At 36.5% G+C, this 15161-nt stretch overlaps 1 protein-coding gene across 1 annotated transcript in view; it reads right to left on the bottom strand.

Annotated features, from left to right (window-relative positions):
* Positions 1-15161, bottom strand: part of LOC101916701 (otogelin-like protein) — a 100549-nt gene that overhangs the window by 13093 nt on the left and 72295 nt on the right. Inside the window, exons 37-51 of the mRNA XM_055807692.1 lie at positions 14176-15117; positions 13327-13504; positions 12309-12451; positions 10922-10945; positions 10703-10795; positions 9845-10034; positions 7379-7593; positions 5399-5540; positions 4875-5060; positions 4178-4390; positions 3188-3292; positions 2789-2896; positions 2318-2419; positions 956-1060; positions 828-868 (exon numbers count right to left, since the gene is read on the bottom strand). Of these exons, the coding sequence (XP_055663667.1) occupies positions 828-868; positions 956-1060; positions 2318-2419; positions 2789-2896; positions 3188-3292; positions 4178-4390; positions 4875-5060; positions 5399-5540; positions 7379-7593; positions 9845-10034; positions 10703-10795; positions 10922-10945; positions 12309-12451; positions 13327-13504; positions 14176-15117 (2787 nt within the window). The remainder of the gene's footprint in view (positions 1-827; positions 869-955; positions 1061-2317; positions 2420-2788; positions 2897-3187; positions 3293-4177; positions 4391-4874; positions 5061-5398; positions 5541-7378; positions 7594-9844; positions 10035-10702; positions 10796-10921; positions 10946-12308; positions 12452-13326; positions 13505-14175; positions 15118-15161) is intronic.

Consider the following 15161-nt stretch of genomic DNA (forward strand, 5'->3'; position numbering starts at 1 on the left):
GAGTTATTAAATGTATTTATCTCTTTAAAGAGGAGCAAAGTACTTAATTTCCTCTAGGAATGCATATGAATAGCAGAGTCCCTAACCAGCAATTTTTCCTGAGATACAAAGTTATTGAAATAATAAACATATTAGCAAAAGACTGTCTTCTACGAACTTTCTTCCAAAAGACAGGTGAAAGCTATTCAAACTTGCAACACCTGTTTAGGCTTTACATTATGGAGTCTTTATATAAAGGGAAGAGAAGGACAAGCTACAGGCATTTGATAGGGAAAATATCCCTGTCACTGTGGTAGTAATGGGACCCTGAACATTCACTCATAATCATTTTCCAGATTGCTGTCCCTATTATAAGAAAGTATGTGAAGAGCAAAATATTTATGACTTCTCGTATCAGCTAAATTCAATAATATTAAATAATTTTAATCAAAAGCATAAATTATTAACAAAATAACACATTTCTCCAGATGATATGTATGATCATAAAGCTCATTCCTCATTACTTATTAAAAACAATTGGGAATTATTTACATGGAAAACCTTCCAGCATATTGTTTCGAGTCAACATTGAACAGAATAGTATTACAGTTGGTTTTCTTCTTTTGGCATCTTACAACACACAAAGTGAAATTTCCCCAAGGAATAGCTGACAACACTGTGCAGACACCTGATGGAGTTACATGCTTGAGCTGGGGACTGGGAGGTAGTCCCAGCCTGTCCCTATTCAGCCTCATCACCCTTTACAACTAATTGAAACAAGGAATGGAAAGGGAGAGGGTAAGAGAGTTGAACACCATTAATAAATATCTCTAAAGGACAGTGCTTACCAATTTACAGGTCAGCGTAGTAGTGTTTTCACAGCTACATTCTGAGAAGAGAACAAGAAAACTCTATTAGTCAGCTGGTTGTTAAGCTTTTGTTAACAGCAGTGGCTAAGGAGTAAAGCAATAATTACCACAGTGCCATTCTGGACAACAATGCCCAGGTATTTTTTCCTTCACAAGCGTCATGTCATCTGTGCAGTTCATAGGAGGCTCAGAACAAAGATTTTCATCGCAAACTAAAAGGGGGGAAAAGACACTTATAAGAATTCAATCACATTTCCTTTGAATTTTCCAGCTTATATTTCTCTTGATAAACTACTTTAAAAATAATGACATTTTAAATAATTATAATTGTGTTGCTTAAGCATTTGAATTTTATTTGGAACTTAAAAAAATTAGTATTTTCAAAAGTGCTTTAATTGCCTTAGAGCATGTTTAGATTTTCAAAAAACATCACACAGGAATGATTTAATATTGTTTCTACTTCAGAGTCACTCAAGCTGATAACCAGTATCAAAGACAACTAAAATCACAGCTTCTGGAGAACGTAGGTTTTTTTCTCCCAGCTAAAAATGTGCTGTAAAGCATATTTCTGTACAACAGAGAGCAACTGCCCCCCTGGATTGATTCTAATAAGAAAATACCTGCCTGTCTTATTGGAGGTGGCTTACTGGGACTCTGAAAGAAGACCACGTATGAAGATCTAACTTTCTACCTGCCAAAATTTGGAAAAACAGGTGCCAAACACCTTTGCAGAAACTTTCACCTGACTGCAGGTACCAGGAAAAGGAAAGGACAAAAATATGGAACCACCTGAAGTAAAGATTACTAAGATCCAAACTTACTGGAAGACAATTTAATTGATTAAAATTACCCAAAGACTGCAATAAGACAAGAGTTAATCTAAATTAAGCAGTTACACCTGTAGACATTACTTCAGAACATAAAGCACAATTTCTGTGCTTTACAAAGCTACCAAAGAGACATTACACTGCCAGTGTTTTTCTGGCTGCTCATGGTTCAAATGGTAGTCAGCCTAGCAGTATTTTAAACCCTTGCCCTACTCCTTCCCTTAAAAGCTAAAAGTGCAAAGAAAATGCCGAAACACTAATGAATGGTACAACAGAGGAACAACAACATGGAGGCTGTTTTATTACAGGTGTTTTAATATATGAAAAATTATGTATTTATACTCCAAGGATGGGATTCAGTTCCACATTAATGTATTGGTGCAGAGATCACCCTGAAAGTAGCTATATGCTGTTTGATGTACTAAATAACCTCTCCAGACTTCATTGACTGGGTTGGTTACACCACCACTGAGTACACCAAGAACTTTGAACCTATCTCAAATGCAGACACCCTCTTTTTCATGTCTTAATCTCTGTCTAGAGCTCACCCCAAATGTTGAATCAAACCAATCTCCACACACACAGAGTCCGTCATTGTTACTAAATTTGGTAAGATACTGAGCTGACAACAGTTACACTTACTGCAGTAGTAATGAGGACAACAGTAATGTATGGTATTAAGATCCACAGTGAGAATTTCCCCTTCATTACACAAGGGAACAGGCTCAATACAGGATTCACAAACTAGATTTAAAAAAAATATCAGATATTTACAAAGTTTTACATACTAAGAAGTTAGCACATGAATTCTATTTAACAGACTATATAACAAGTCATATTATGTTTGGTACTTGGGTAACAGTAACAGCTTTTATGATCTGACATTCAAATACAAAAACATAACAAAGATCAAGTATGATGTTCAAAGGTATGTTGGAAATAAAAGATCCCAAACCCCAAGAATAATTCATGCTAAAGTCAGCCTGACCTGTGTGAAGTCCCACTGTCCTGTCCAAAAATTCCTGGCTTGTTATTAGTTTTAGAACTACAGACTGTTTTTGTAAACACTTAACTATTCCTTAGTTATCCATGAAGATAACAGAGGCTTCTTACCACAGAGATAAGAGAAACAACAGGGATCTTCCTGTTTTGCTTCAACAATAAATTGATCTTCTCTGCAGTCCAGCTGGGAAGCATTGAAACAAACTGAAGGATCACATTCTATAGGATATGAAATAAACACTATTTTAAAAAGAGTCGCAGAAACAATACCAAAAAGATAAAGAAAATACATTCTACATCTACTTAGTAAAACTAAATACCACAAATTGACTGTAAATCAAAAGTGACACAAAACACAAACACAAAAATATATTGGAAATTGTGGCTTGGCGCTATTTACAATGTCGCATTCTGTTAACAATCAAAACAACCTGTAAGGCAAATTTTCTTACAATACGTAGTACAAGTGTGGAAATAGTCCCAGTAACTGTATTTTTGTATTTCCCTTACCACATCGGTACTGTGGACAGCAGGATAGGGGGTGGTAGCCTACCACTAATTTTTCATTGGGTTTGCATGTTGGAATAATGGCATCACACAATGACATGTTACATTCTGTGGGATAAAAAACAATCAGTTTTGGACATATTTGAAAGATACAAGTGCAAGTCCTATAGCTCAAGATATTTATACCATCTAGTACAGAGCACCATAAACCAAGAGCAGCCCAAGTCAGTTAAAGTGTACACCATACCACCATGTAGACCCCCAAGCTCAACCCAGGGCTGGTGTAGCTCTATTCATGTGGCACTGTGCAAGTACAGTTATATCCCTCGTAAAGTAGGTATTTACTTGCTCTGCTTCCTACACATGAAGCCAGCTAAGATGTCACAGTGAAAATATTCCCTAGACAAATTGACAGTACAGTGTTTGTTACAGGTATCTTAACTAATGAGCAAAAGCAGTGTATCAGCTGGACCATTTGTTGTTGTTTTCCTTGAAGATGTTATGAAGAGATAAGCGTCTTTTGCTCAACATTTTAGGAGAAATAAATTTATTCCTTTCTTTAACAACCATGGCTAGACAGAATATTAGTATTCAGTGATGAGTTTACAGAATATTGCTTCTGTGTAACAGCAGTAGGTCAGAGGATACTGCTCTTGACACCAAAACACTAATAAGAAAAGTGAACAGGCTCAGATGACTGCCCCAATTACCAAGTACTTCTGTCATCACATATCTATCAATTTCTTTTGAAATTCCACCCAAGAGCTTAAAAATTCATTTTTAACAGAAGTTTTGTTTCATTAATAAAATTATTTCAGTGAGTCAGTTCTTACAAAGAAAAGAAGCCTGCTTTGGTGTCTCAACCAGCCACAAGTACCTAAAAATTACTTCTGAAAAATGTTACCTTGAACCCTGTCTAAAGTTTGTCATCTGTCAGTGAATGTCAAGCGCTTGCCTTATACATCTGTTACTGAAAACAAGTGTGGTACGTACCGCAAATTTTCTTTGGGCAGCAAGCGCTCTCTTCAATGACATGGACGATAACTTCCCCTTCTCTTTCACAGAGTGGGGGTGGATCCTCGTTGCATTCAGGTTCTACAGCAACAATGCTTCCATTTTCTAAACAGTTGTACATGCAACAGCTTCTCATGGACCCATTCCAGATCTCCCCAGCAGAGCGGGGTTGTCCTTTGTTATCTGTACACGCTAAGAGAAAAATCATTACGTCCCTTCAACAAACAGAGTGCAGATTTCCTGCAAGCAACTATGAAGTCCATAAAATAATTGCATAAGACCGCTGTGGAGCATTATGATCAAGGAATCAAGAAAAGATGATGACCTTATAAACTCCAAATGAACAAATGCTTTGCCATGAGTGAAAATAAATACTGAGCGCAATGGAAAGAACCTGCCCATGCTATTCTTTCCTGAGTACTCCAGGAAAGAAAGCCTGAGAGCTATGAAAGAATTATTGTAATTTTTCCCCAACAGGAATACGTTGGCACTGGGTCTTGAATCCAAGTGAACTGAAAGCACACACTGTGGCAGCTTGAGATAAACTAGGCTCTGCTGAAGAGAGCTGTACAAGATTGACACTTACTGAGGGCTGATACAGAACTTAAACATCGCTTACACTGAGCTGCAGTTAATATTAGCACATCTGCAAACCACACTGTCCTGCTGCACTTACTACATTTTTCTTCTGGTATACAGAGGCCAGAGTCTGTTCTATGGAGAATAGTGCCATTTTTACACACACAGTCTTCCCTTAGATAGAAACAGGGAGAATCTTCATAAAACCATTTATTCAAGCACGTCTTGGCTTCACAGGGTTGCACACAAGGCTGGTATTCCTTGCCCTCAGGACAACTCAGTGCTGCAAGTCATAAAAATAGGACATTGAATGCTGCTGTTATTCTTGCAGCATTCAATTGGATAAACAGGTAAGAACAAGTGAGTGTATCACAGAAATCATGCATTTATATTTTTAACAGTACTTTAGGTAAGCAACTCATTCAATCAAGATTAAAACTGATTCACAGAACTTTGACTAAAACAATACATCTTAGGATTTTGTTCCCTGATTTACTAATAATGTGATAGAACAAGGTGGTACTTAAAATAACAATAGAAATAAATATATTTTTAACTCATTGCTAAATACTGCAGCAGTGTAATGCCACACTGGGGTATAAAACATAGCTATTTGCTTACAACAGTAATCAGGTGTCCTCCATTTAATGCAGATGTTGAACTTGTTGCATAAAGCCACATATGCAGAAAGAGCATCACACTCGTAATTCCAAAAAAAAGTACTGTTGATCCACATCTTCTCACAAAACTCCTGTGGTGACACCTAGGAACGTATTGTAATTGAGAATTAACAGTAGAAGAGTTTTCTGTAATTAAAATAAATCATTAATACACATTAATCACAATAATACAGCTGGAAGGGAAAGAAGATCACAAGCAGTGTCTAAAGTAAAGAATACCATTTCGTTCAGAATATTCGTTCCACAAAATTAAACTGCCAGAACTTTTTATGCTCATTAGTAGGCACAGAACACAGTCCTAATGAGATGTCACAGTACTTGCAAGAACTTTTGCGTTATAGCCCTGTCAGCTAAAAGTCAACAATCTCAGCTAAACACCTTCCATAAATTCCTGTTGTGAACAAATTATTAGCAAGTGCTCTGTTTCTGTGTCTGTAGGACCTGATAGCCTACATTACTGGGTCTAAATGCAGTTGATGCAACCTATCTGTTTCTGGTTTTGTTTGCATAAGCCTGTAACATGGTGGAAAAGTCAGATTTTGTTTCATTCTGCCTGTTCCCTACTGTGCTGCAGCCCAGCTCTCCCTGTGATTTCAGCAAATCTTCAAGATGTCACTCATTTCTGCCATAAAGTTCATTACACAGATGACTCTGTTATTATCCTTGTACAGTTGCTTCATGCCTGTGAAGCGCACAATACACTCCATCTAATCTGGCTCTGCCACTATCTAATGTATATGAAAGAAAACAAATTTCATAATGGATTAACCAGATTCTTGGCAATTTTGATGCTATGCCAGGTTTTGCTAAAAACCAGGAAAAGATGCAATTGCATTGTGTCTGAGGCTGAGAGTCTTCCTGAGAATATATATGAAGAGGAATTCTGACTATTCAGATTCCTTTTAATTATTTTTAAATGAGATCTGTTAAAACAATAATGAAAAGCATCCTTCTACCCACTGGTGCTACTCTCTCCCCCTTCTTGATTCCAAACTGTTTACCACTGCTCCCTCCCATTAAGTTTCTGTGGCAAATATCTATTAATCTTTTTTTTTAAAAAAACTTCTTTAACCCCTTCCTTTCAGAAGAACTCCCTCCATTTTTTTTTCTACCTGGGGAGAGTGAAGAGAGGTCTTGGGAGTTTGAAGGAAGGGGCTCAGCTGCCTGCAGTACCTTTAACAGCATTTGTCTGTCATGAAAACCAGAGAGTAACACAACACAAACCAAGGTGTCTGGACACATCTATCTCTGAGAAAGAAAGGGCCACTTGAGCAATTAATCCTTCTGATTTTTAATTTAGTGGGAAAAGTAAGTCAGACCTCAAGAGATTTGGGGCTTCCTCATTTCCCATTCCAGGAAGCACCTGGGCTGCACTGCCCACCTCTAGTGGTAGTCTGCATGCTACAGCTATATCCCCATTAGAAAGTACGGTGTCCAGAAACAGATTATAATGATTTCTGTAAGAAACGCTACCAAATTGTTAACATAATAATGACTACATCAACATTTGTTTCACTGGAAATTTCTTTAGTCCAATCAGTCTCAGACTGCATGTGTTGCTGTTGTAGGCAGCAGAAGCATGAGGCTTTCCGTTCTAGTGACCAACGTCAAGCATAAAAATAATTTCTGGAATGTGTTGGTGTTGAGATGGTGATTTGGTGTCTCTCCTTTGAGCTTTGCCTGCTAAATAATTTAAGAAACAGCACAATAGCACAGACATCCATATATATGTGTTTTTATAATGGACAATATTACAAAAGTATTAGAAGCCAACATGACAGACGTATTACAGCAACCCATCCAGCTGTAAACTCATGGAAATAAGAAAACATTACAAATGTGCACATATATCTTACTCTTTTCTTAACTATGCACCTTTTATTTAATTTGCCCTTGGAATTTCTCTGATCTTTGTACTCACTTTCTTGTGACAAGGGATGAAAATGCTTCTGTTTAACAGTTCCATACAGTATGTGCAGTTATCTTCAGTACAGTTTCTTACTGGCCTCCTGGTTGTTACATCAAGTGATTTCTCAATTTCCCAGCTCTTAATGAACAGTTCGATTTCCTCCATATTTGTAATTATTGTCTTGTTTTGCATTTTCAGGTCATCAGTAGGGTCTCCATTACACACCCCTGGAGACAGAGCATCATATTCAAAGCACAAACAAACATGCCCCATTATTTCCTTGGGGAAAGAAAAGTGCACTTGATAAGGCAAGCTTAATCAGGCTCACCTGTGAGAATTAGCCAACTGAATTTATAAATGAAGGGAGCAGTATGTCCACTGTAGTTCCAGTTTTCTACTTGTGATTTAAGTTGTCAGCTCAATGGCTTAGCAAAACAAGCAGATCATACGATACAAATAATGATAACTTTCCCCACAACTAATTAACTTTTGAGAAGAACTGCTACCAAAACGTGCTGCTGAGTGTAGCAAACTCATTGACATGGCACCAGATTCTGATCTCATTCTACTGAACAGCGATCAGTTCTATGTGAGTAAAAGTACACAGCTTTCAAATATTCTGCGTGTCACTTACAATTTGACACTGTACTGAAACTTGATTGAACATTCTAAATGCAAGAAGTTATGAAAGGAATCTTTTGATGAACAAAATGCTTCCTCTAGAGAAAATATTTTTCTTACTTAATTTCTTAATACAAAACCACTGCAAAAAAATGACCCACCCAAACCCCTGACATCCATTGGCTACCTGAATTCATTATTGTATGTATTCAGTTAATTAATCAATGAAAACATATACTTCCTATAAGCACATAAAAAATCATTAATGGCAAAATTGTAATCCTCATAATACTGTTTTACATCCTAGGGACTGATCAGCCAAAATTGCTATATCCTTTTTAAACTTTCCTTCCACACTGCTAACCACACCCTAAGTTCTTGCTTTCACGCTTCCAGCCCTACTTCCTGATAATCTCTAGGGTCCCTTGTTAGAACTGGGCTAGCTTGGCATGACGGGCTGTTATTCTCTCAGACAGCATGGAGAAACACAGAAGATGGTATCTGTATGATAAGAAGCATTTGACAGGAGCACAGCTTTCCAGTATTCTTAACACTTCTGCTGCTTGCTGCTGTCCTAATGCCATCCCACAAAACTCTGCTGACGTTAGAATTTGTAGGGCCATATTATAGAACTGCAGAATCAATACAGCTTTAAAAAAGCCAAATTACCACATAGTCCCATTATTTCATCAGTATGAGAGTGAGAGAATAGGAGAACAGACAGGAACAAACATCAGAGAATAAGAAAGAAGCACTAAAGGAGGCTTCAGGCTTTACTGTGAAATATCAGGTAGAGTAACACTTTACTTTATGCACCAGATGTTGGATTTGTCTGCATAGTCTTCCTCTTTTTGTCTTTTCATGGCACAAAGAGTAACTATTCTATTTTCTGTCCTGCCTTTGACCTCATGTCATCCCAGTCTTTTTAGCAAGCACAGAGAAGATGGCATAATACTGGGAAAAGATGCAGTACGTGCCAGGGCCAGCATTCGCCTTCTCTCACTAGATCTGGGAGAACTTTCCTTTTGTTCAAGCAGAATACAGCAATTTATTTTAAACACTTAGTTTGTTTATATGCGTATTTAAACCATATCTGAATTGTTTTGTTTGCTTTTACAACTAGAAGCAGTTTAAAAGATTATAAAAAGTTCATTTTCCTGTTCAATGTGGGGTAGATCCTGTAAAATTACGATGCACCAGAAAATGAATATTTATGATAAAGTAACTCTAAAATACCTGCTTACACACTTCCATGTAATTCATACTGGTAGAGTAACAAAAAGGCTATTAGGGAAGCCTAAAACATGCTAAATTTACTGTCATTATAATTTAAGTCTGAGACACTGCAGCACAATTTTGGACACTAGATCCAACCTTAAGAAGTCTGAATTTGGATTTACTGTCCTCAGGGGATTTGGACCCTTCCCTCCCAAGATACACCTTTTATCAGGATTTGCATAGCAATAAGCTGTCACTGCCATTTTCTCCCACAATCACTGAAATATACTGTCACTATCTGAACTTCTTTAGCAACCGGTTTTCCACTGAAAATTTTTCCCTTTACTTGACTTCAACAATATTCTTAAACACAAGCAGAGAACAGTAAATTTTTTAAAAGTTAATCGGATACAATGATCATTACTTGCTATGCAAGCTGCTTTATTAGCAAGCAGTGCCTTGAAACAGAATTATTGATTTATTGTATTAATTAATAGAATTTCATAAGCCCACCCCAAATAGGATTGTCAGTGTAGCTAATGGGGGTTACAAGGAGAGCTATAAGGACAGCAGTTCACAGACAAAAAAGGGAGGTATAAATATTATTAAATAAGAAAAAAATTGCCACCACAGCCTCACCACAAAGTCCTTCTGTCTTCATTGATGTGTTAGAATGTAATCCATACTGTATATCTATGATGCCTGTAATGTGAGCCCACTTGATGCTAATGCCAGCTGGGGTATTAATGACGTACATTGCACCAGTATCCTGAATACTGAGTCCTTCTTTTGAAAATGGTAATGATTGAACTACAGAATCCACTACTACCTAAAATAAACCACATACAAAAAAAGGGAGAAACAGATTCCAAAGACGTATCTTCTATGTCTTTACATTTTATGGCAAAATATATTTTTCACAACCTCTGCCACATATAATAACATTCACAGTGCTTAAAGCACAGAGCTTCCCATCAGTGACATTTCCTATAACTGTAAAATAAGTAGGCATGAGATAAAACAATGATACAGAAATGCCTTCTAATTAATGAAGCAATAAATCTTATCACATATCATATGATAAAACAAAACAAAAAACCCCCACCCTCCCAATTATTCAAATTTATCTGTTCTAACATATTATTGACTAGCAGGAAAGGCAGCCTAAGGATTTATCAAGTCTTGGAACATTTCTGTTTGGTTCTAGGTTTTTTGGAAATATGGTCTCAACTATAAATGCTTTTGCAGCTTCTTTAAAATCTCGATAGAACTTGGAAGAATCATCTTGGATAAATGACATAGAAGTGAAGCATGGTATCAGAAATGTATATTTTTTTGCTTCTAGCATACCATGAATTACTGGGAACCTGAACTGCGAAAGTAATCCTAATCCTGTAGTACATCCGTTATAAATCTAGTCTATTGCATTCTACAACAGAATAGCTCTCCAATGTCTTTTAAAGTGGACACATGCTATATACTGTGATATATACTTACTTTTCTTGCTAAACGATTGATAAGTAATTTATATGTGTGTGTTGTTACATTTAATTTCTTAAAACAGAGTCCTGAAGTGCTTGCAGGGGGAACCTTGAAAGAAATGTGACAAGTTTAGTTACTATTGTTTTTCTAATTCTGTACCAGTGCTATAAGGATTTTTTTCAATATGTGCAATATTAATGTATTTTACAATTAGTAAAAGAAAAAAGTACTCACTAGATTTCTTATTGAATTTGCACTCTGGAAAACATGAAAAATAGATTAGAAGTGCAATGATAATCAACAGCATTCTTATTTAGCAAAAATAAGTTGACTGTTTTCTTTGTGTTTGAAGTTCTTCTACAATCAGCTTCATAATTAAACTAATATAACATATTCCTTATAAATAATAAAAAATACACATTTCCCTGCTAATGTAGTGCAACTTTCTATTAACTTTTTCTGGAAACTTGATTTACTTGTTAAAGATTTAAATCAAAGGGGTTTATGTGGAAAATAACACAGAAAAGATAACACAATGTGCTGAACAAGTTGAATTAAAAATACCTAGAAATACAATGGCCATGCCAATAAAATCCCCTGCCCTAACTCTGATGTCACTGCTATTTTACCAAGGCATCTTTCTGCACAAGATTGCAGCTCATATATACCATACCTCAGCTGGCTTTTAACTAAACAGCTTTACCATTGAGAGCAACTCATTACCAGCATTGGGATACTCAGCATATGCTGCAAAGCCCTTTCAAAAACTTTTTTAAAGAACTACAGCTACAGACTTCTAAATGTGAGCTGCGTTCACACCTTTAGACCGCAACCAAGAAACAGTGAAGAGAGCAATTTAAAAGAAAAACTCTAAAACGTATAAGACTCGGGACTTAAAAATCAAGTGTACAGTTGCCCAGTGAGAGTAGATAAAAGATCAAATAGGGATGGGAAGGAAAGAAGCCTGATGAAGATCCTCATCAGGAACTTCACCCACAAACCAAAGATGGAAATAAAAGCCAATTGTTCAAGGGCTGCATAAATTAGGACTGTGGACAATGCAAAGGAAATGTATGTACAGATTCTAAGGATGAGACTGATCTGACCTAAACTGGTAGTCTAAAAATAAAGTGGCTGGATCCCCACTGTAGGCAATACAGAGAGTTAGACAACTACAAAGAACAACTTGTCACACTAATCCCAAACTCATTAGTACCTTCCTAAAATGACTACAAAATATTTTTGTGAGTATTCAAAATATTTTAGTATTTTCACCGTATTTTAAAGTATAAATTCAAGGCCTCGAGAAGATTTGTGGGTGGAGAGCCTGAAAGGAGACATGTAGATGCAGAAGTTGTGTCACCCTTGACAATTTAAAAGGAACCTACATTTGAATTTCCTTATAAAATGATATGACATTTACTATTTAACCTGAGATATTTATCTTTTTTATCTAGACAGCATGATTAAACATGGTCCTTGAAAATTAAGTAACTTGATGTTTTTCAATGGGTATGACTTCTATTGGAAAGTTCTAAGTGATACATTTTTGCAGAATTTCATACCTATAACACAAAAATTTAAGAAACTTAAAATTATTGTGGAAATGCAAGAATCTTACCTGATTAGCAGGACATTTTTCAATATGAGCAACAATAATTTCTGCTGGTAACTTGACTAAAATGTAGGAAGCCATATTACAGAGAGCTATGTTGTTTCCATCAAATGTAATAACACTCAGTTCAGACAGTACAGAACATTGACCTAAAAAAGAACTGTCATTTAATGAGGTTACCACAGAACTGAATACTGGGCATTAATAAAACCTTGCAGTTTTAGTAATATTTGCTTTCATACATACATTCGTTTATACATTGATGACCTTGATCTGCAGACAGCTTACTGAGCTGTAAGCAGAAGTGAGTATCTTATGTTACTCAGTGGAAATACCTTAACCTACTGCTATGTGCTCAGCGTAGGGGGGAAAGCTTAAACTGGTGAAAATTTTCACTTGGTCAGTGTTCTACAGGCAAGGTCAATGAATCTGTACATTGTGAGAAAAAATATATGTATTGAAATAGGCATATTTTTGGGATACTGATAATGAGAGACCGATCCATCTTATCTTGAGACAAATATTTAAAAGTGTGATATTGGTGTCAATAATGATACAAAGTTTTTAAGCTGACTGCTCTTTGGCCCTTTTGTTCCCTTTGCAGTCACCTGCCAATTCCTGCAGTTTCCAAGCATGAGTAAAAATTGTAGTTAGAGCTAACTGAAATTTGGGGCTTCTGTCTTTCAGAAAATGCCAGTATTTGATTTTCCTTCACAAAATGTTGAAATATCAACATTTCTACAATAGAAATTCTGAAAAGTCTCAGATGGAAAATGTTGATGTTCATGTTGCAGATTTCATTTCAATGTTTTTATTAAAAATAAAATATTTTTACTCTCTTGAATGTTAATTCAAAGATACCAGAGTATTCAGTATATTTCATTCTGTTTTGTTGATAAACAGCTCTTTTAAATTCTTTCCAGTATTCAACCTCCTAGTCCCACTGTAATAAACCCTTAATTTGTTACTCGAAATTTACAGATCAAGGCTCTAGGTTGTATTTAAAAATAAAAGAGTGACTTACAGGGACATTCCCATTCTGGGCAACAACTATCAGTATTAACTTGAACTGGCATTCCTCGAAATCCACAGTCTGGCTTCTGCACATCCTTAGGGCAGTTCCTTGAAAGGTTGTATAACATCCAACCCATATTAACACACACATATTGGCTACATTTGTCGACAGGTTCAAGGTATCTGGGCTGTCATATACGGAAAAAACAACCAGAATCAACTTTACATTTATTGCCCTCGTGAAGTCCAAGTGATTACGTGTTCATCACCCTGCTCTGAGACAGAATCACCAAATCTGTGTGACCTCTTATCAGTTATTTTGGAATTAGTTGCTTTCATGTGGTAGTAACAGGTGACAGTGATGTCCATTCACCCACAGCCTTCCTGTTCCATCTAGCTTTGGGGGAGTGCCCTATGTACAGCATTAAGCATTAAGGCTACATGTTATATTCAGTAATAATATGAAGCATTTTAAAAAATACAGAATCATCCATAATTTTAAACACAATGACAAAGAAACAAATAGAAAAAAGACGGGGTGAGATTATGCAGAAATCCAAAAATTCCATGGATTATGGCTTTTTCTGCACCTCAAATATATTTCGCTACCTAAAATCAGCACATAGCTTTGAAAGGTGGGGTTTTTGCAGAGCAATACATCCATGTTGCAAAACGTACCAGGGCAGTATAAGAGCAGTGATACAACAATCCTCTAAGAATAACTGAGTATTTTAAAATATACAAAGAAACACAAAAATAGGAGATATTTAAAATCTCTGGTATTACACACATAGCATAACAAAATGTATGGAAACCAATATATATTTTAACACATAGGGGCAAGTAAAACTGATCATACCACACATTCAGAAGATGTAGACATCAGTGCATGTATCATTGTATCAAAGGAAGCCTTGTCAGCTACAGCTGTCGTTCTTTCTGCGCTTGCCAGAGAAGTTTGTGTTTCCACAGACTCTGAAGAGGAAGTCAGCACCATTCCACCACTAGAATGAGATAAATCTATTATAGTTCTGGTCTGCAGTTCTGTGGGCTCTGATAAACTGAAATAAGGTTTAATATTTTTCTGTGTTGGGATTTTGGACCAATCTGATGCTGTTACATCTGGGACTCCAGAAAGAGAGAGATTTTTTACTGAGGTGGTATTTCTTGAAAAAGCCACACTCTGAACTGCAGTTACTGTCAAATAAGGCAAGGAAGACTTCTCAGTTGTGGGTGACTTTGTCTTGGTATCATTTCTCTCCTCATGTGAAGTCTGGCCACTTTCAAAACCATCCACAGTTCTTTCAAATGAGGTTGCATATTTAACTTCTGAAGCTGTAAATGAGGTACTCTTCATCTGTGATAATGGACTTGTAGTACCAGTTGTTTTCATGATCATAATTTTGGGAGTTTCTTTAGCACTCTGTGAGGCTTGAGTCACTGCAGATGTAAATAAAAATTTGTGTGACACAGGCACAGGTGTTTCTGTGGTGGTAGGAACTGAAGCTGAAGCCATATAAAACTCCAAATTGGCAACAAAAGAATCAGTGGTTTTTGTAGTAATCCTAGAGACTACAGTAGTGCCAGAAGCAACTAGCAAACTGGCTGAAGAGCTAGGCAGTATTTTTGCAAAAACAGAAGGTGCTTTTAAGGATGTAGTGTTCCCTGTAGTGTTCATGATCAATGGTGTAGTGGATTCAGTGATGATTCCAGCTGATATGGCTGATATTGTTCCATCTTCTTCTGAAGAACTTACCGAAGAACTCTGTTTTCCTAGAGAAACAGTAGAGATATGAGTGGTCTTAGGAGGAGGTGAAGACATAGGGACCCTACTGGACTGGCTTT

The sequence above is a fragment of the Falco peregrinus genome, chromosome 6 (genome assembly GCF_023634155.1).
Source record: "Falco peregrinus isolate bFalPer1 chromosome 6, bFalPer1.pri, whole genome shotgun sequence".
Lineage (NCBI taxonomy): Eukaryota > Metazoa > Chordata > Aves > Falconiformes > Falconidae > Falco > Falco peregrinus.